Source organism: Chinchilla lanigera, unplaced genomic scaffold (genome assembly GCF_000276665.1).
Source record: "Chinchilla lanigera isolate Chin_1 unplaced genomic scaffold, ChiLan1.0 scaffold00099, whole genome shotgun sequence".
Taxonomy (NCBI): domain Eukaryota; kingdom Metazoa; phylum Chordata; class Mammalia; order Rodentia; family Chinchillidae; genus Chinchilla; species Chinchilla lanigera.
Window position 1 is genome coordinate 1,915,446 of NW_004955500.1, and position 4,281 is coordinate 1,919,726.

Below are 4,281 nucleotides of genomic sequence, written 5' to 3' on the forward strand. Positions count from 1 at the left end.
CCGCCCGCTCCGCAAACCCCAGAAGCGAAGGGGGCCGGCCCCGAGGGCCTCCGCGAACAGCTGGCGGCGCCCCGTTACTCGGAGCCGGCAGAGCGCCCGCTCACGTCCGGGCCCACCTCGCTTCCGAGCCGTTCCTAGGCGCGCGCGGAGAGCGCAGCCGGCTCACTTGTCTGCGGGCCGGACCGGGAGAATCCAAGAACAGGCCCGGCGGGGGCCGATGGGTTACGACAGGCAGGGGCTGCGGGCTCAGTTTCCGGCGGCCTCCTCGGCCCCAGGCGATAGGGTGCAGGACACGGGAGGAGCGCACGGCATTAACACGCCGTCAGCTGCTAAGTGCTGGCAAGTAAAAGTTACGTAAATGACCACCAATGTCTTGGGTATCGACTTTTTAAAAAACCCTGCACCATCAGGACTCCTCGGGCGTGACCTGCAACACACAGGTCTGTACAGTGTACAACCGAACAATGGCCTATTGTGACTGATCTAAAAATACACAAACACGCCGCCCCAAAACAGACCAGTCAAGAGAATAGCTCTGTGGTCCACTCTGTTCTCTCCGCCGCGAAGCGAGGCGGCTGAGCAAGGGAATTTTTACACATTTTTTTAAAGTGGCAGAGACCAAAAAGTTGTGGCTCTGCCACTGGAACAGGTTGGAAAAGCCGACTCAGACAACATGATTTGTAATTCAAATAAACTCTTTATCAGCCAAAGGGATTCCAGTTTTCAAGATGATTCTCCGGAAAGTTCTAAGGCGGAACTCCTCCGGCCTGAGGGTATGGAGATTTGCGGGGAGACTTCAAAGGTTACCACTTTCCCCTGTGGATCTGTGAAATTAACCATGAATGCCTGGGCCAGATTTCCCCTTCCCTGCTTCGTTCTGCTGGGGCTTCTTCAGGGAACCCTTCAGCCAGCGGCGTCTGCCCAAGAAGTGTGCAATCCATTACCGATTTCAATCAGGCCATAAGCTGGCCTATCTTTAAGATACAGGGAGTATGGGCGGTGAACGCATCCGCCCAGGCCGACCTTGTCTGGGGTAATTATTAAAGGAGAGCTTCACATTAGTTGAGGCCGCAAAAGACAGCCAACTACAAACCAGAGCAAGGCTTCTCCGCGTACAGGACCAGCTAGGAGCCACCCTGAGGCTGCTTCCTGCGGGGGCCACTTATAAATTCTGCCTGCCATCTCTTCAGTAGGGCCTGTCGGCCTGCTGTGTGCTGGAAGTGTTTGTTCTGATGAAACAGTTTGGAGACAGTAAAAGCTTCCCACTAACTTTCTATATGAATGCAAGAGGCTTTGGTCTGATCTAAAAGCGTCACCCTATTGTCAAGGGGGAGTTGTAAGCAGAGGGCGGAGCCAGGCCCCCAACCTGTGTCCTTTTGTCTCATCCAGGTGACATTTGCACTGCTGGCAGATAACACCCAGAGGAAACCCAGAAAACCCCAGGGCTGCATTTCCTCCACCCAGGTCCCCGCTGTCACCTCCACCTCCCGCGCCCCAACCCGAATTATCAGCTCTTCTTCTCCCTGTTTGCAGCATTCCTCCGCAGACCACCTAGCCTTGCCCGCACTGTGTTTATTCATCCTTTTGTTGTGCTCTCCCCGGAAGTCGGGGGCCCTGGGGGCTCACTACTGTGTAACACGGTGCACCCCGCCTGGCACACAGCAGGCGAGAGCAATAAACACGAGTTAAGGGAATGGGCGATTCTCCCGAGCTACTCCCCGCAGGCCCTCACAGGCAGAGCCCGCCGCCCCTCCACAGCGCGCGGAACCACGCTGTCCTTGTGAAGGAGACTAGACTAAAGCACACAAGGGCAGAGCCATAAAGAGGTTGTATGCTGTTTGTCCAGGGCCAGCCGGCTGTACAGTCTGGAGGAGAGAGATAAAGGGTACGGGGCACACAGGAACCCCGGTGCTCGCCGCTGGGCCTCCTGTGCCCTGCACACGGCGACCTTTCGGTCGTTTCTGCACCTGGCCCCTCGCCTGCATTTGTTAAACAGGTCTCCTTTGCAGTTTTAAGGCTAAGAGTTGCTCTTGGTCGCAAACATTTGCAAGGGTTTATAAGCAAACACCAGCAATCTAGAGAGTGTATGTAGGTGATTAAATGTCTTTCGCTTTCTTAATAGATGGCAGGCTCCGGTACTCAAGACAGCTCACTCACCCGACCAGGACGAGCGGTTGGCAAACGTAGTAAGGATGGTGATGATAGTCTGGGTCTTCAGTGAGGGCATCATCTAGGACAGCAGCTAGGTTATTTGGATAATGTACAGACAGATAAAGAATCAAGCTGGGCGTGGTGGCACACACTTGTGATCCCAGCACTCGGGAGGCTGAGGCAGGAGGCTCACTGCAAGTTCAAGCCCAGCCTGGGCTACGTAGTGAGTTCAAGGCCAGCCTGACCTGCACAGTGAGACCCAGTCTCAAAACACCAAAACAACAACAACAAAAACCACGCTCCAAAAAATGTTATCATTGCGAGTTTATAAAATATGTCTTCCTTTCTGATTGGTTTTAAACATTTCTGCTGGTGGGTCCCCTGGATGTTTGCAAACTAGTTACCCTGAGCTGAGTCCGTAGCATCCCCAGGGCAGGACCGGAGGCAGATAGCAAGCTCTTCCTAGAGTTAAAAGGCATTACGGAGTTTCATAATAGGTTGCAGTTTCCCTGGGTCTCCAATTACCGTGGTTCCCCTTTGATTAAAGCAATGTGATTAGAGACCACTTGCCCCTGAACATGTTCTGTACGGATCCCCTCAGAGGTCTCTCCCAGGTCTCCAGCCTCCCTCCCTCTCACACCCAGCTCCTCCTGCAGTGAGTGAAGTTCCCACTTCAAAGTACTCTGGCTGCCCTGGGACTGGGGGACACATTGCCTATTCGGTTACCAGCTCTCACGCCAGGGCAAAGCACTTCTCTACAGTGTTTTTCTCTCTAAAAACGCAGTGAGGTGATCAGTGTTAGAACTGTGGAGGCGGGAGCACCGCCCTCCTCCAACTACAATAGGACTTCCAAGCCTGGGGCCGCGGTGCACACCCGTAATCGCAGCTCCTCCCAAGGCTGAGGCTGGACGGTGACCTCAGCAACTTAGCAAACGCCTGTCTCAAAATAAACAAAAGGTCAGTCAACTAATTTGAAGTTCCACGTTTCAGTGCTACTATTTAAAGGAATCTTGCCAGGCATGGTGGTCCACGCTTGTAATCCCAGCACCCTGGGAGGCTGAGGCAGGAGGTGCAGAAGTGCTGGTTCAGCCTGGATCTCAGCAACTTATGGATACCATGTCTTAAAAAAGGGCTGGGGATGCAGGTTGATGTGAAGGCCCCGTGCTCAACCCATTACCGTGGGGAAGAAGGGGGGCATCCAATTTATTATTTTAGGGTGTGTGTGCGAGCATGTGGTTTATAAGATCCATTATGAACGCAAACGAGCTGGCTACTTGAGAACTCTTTTAGAAAGCTGATTTCTCAATCATACGCTCTACCACCTGCAAACCAATCCCCAGTCCTCTCTTCTCAGCTGTTCCCAGGACCACCCTTTCTGAGTGAGAGAGAGGCCTGCACACCCTCCTTCTTGTCCATACTTGGTTACCAGATCACTGTCTCTAGTCCCTCCTACTTGGGAGGCTGAGGCAGGAGAATGATTTGAACCCAGGCGTTCAAGCCCAGCGTGCTGAGAAAGTCTCCACCGCATCTCAATCCCTCTTCTTCGGTCATTGTCCCCCACTTGACACCACGCCGGATTATGCCGTCCTCCCATGTCACAGCCCTCTTCAGAGCCATCCTGACACCTCCGTGGGGTAAAATTAACGTCCTTTGCAAAGCAGCCCCTGCATTTCCCGCCCCTGCCGACTCCCGGTCACACCTGGCGCTCCTGGTCTGCGGCCTGACGACGCCGGTTCACCCCCGTGGCCCGGCCCGCCGCTGCTCCTGCCTGGGGAGCTCGGCCGCCGGCTCGCGTCAGCCTGGCCTTCTCTGCAGGATGCTATCAGCCTCCGCGTTTGCTTCCCCACTTCCCCTCTTCCCTAGTCTCTTCCCACCTCCTCCGAGACGGCTTCCCTGTCTCGAACTCGGCTCTCTGTCTTGCTCTTTAAACCGTCTGTATTTGGGTCTCCCGCACCAGAGCTACTGCGCCGTATCTGACTTTCTGGCGACTAACCTACGTCCCTTGAGTTCAGGTCTCCGGACGCGCCCGCTTTCCTCTGGCCGACCCGCGCTCGGTGCTGTGCGGCCGCACGTCTTCTCTGCCCGCCTTGTGGGTGGACACGCGGGCCAGGTCCCCGAGGCGGCCCCTGT

The 4,281-nt window shown here is 55.1% G+C and overlaps 2 protein-coding genes across 4 annotated transcripts in view; one reads left to right on the forward strand and one right to left on the reverse strand.

Moving 5' to 3' along the window:
• The window catches only part of Prickle1 (prickle homolog 1), a 92,893-nt gene that overhangs the window by 17,547 nt on the left and 71,065 nt on the right, over positions 1 to 4,281 (reverse strand). Inside the window, exon 1 of one of the 3 annotated variants that reach the window (XM_013505664.1) lies at positions 117 to 142. The exons of the other annotated variants lie outside the window; for them this stretch is intronic. The gene's annotated coding sequence lies outside the window, so the exon portion shown is untranslated. Of the gene's footprint in view, positions 1 to 116; positions 143 to 4,281 lie in introns of those variants that run through there. 3 annotated transcript variants of the gene reach the window in all.
• LOC106146875 overlaps positions 2,481 to 4,281 on the forward strand; it is a gene marked incomplete in the record, with an annotated part of 2,504 nt that continues 703 nt past the window's right edge. The window contains 1 exon segment of the mRNA XM_013505672.1: positions 2,481 to 4,281. Within this exon segment, the coding sequence (XP_013361126.1) occupies positions 3,731 to 4,281 (551 nt within the window).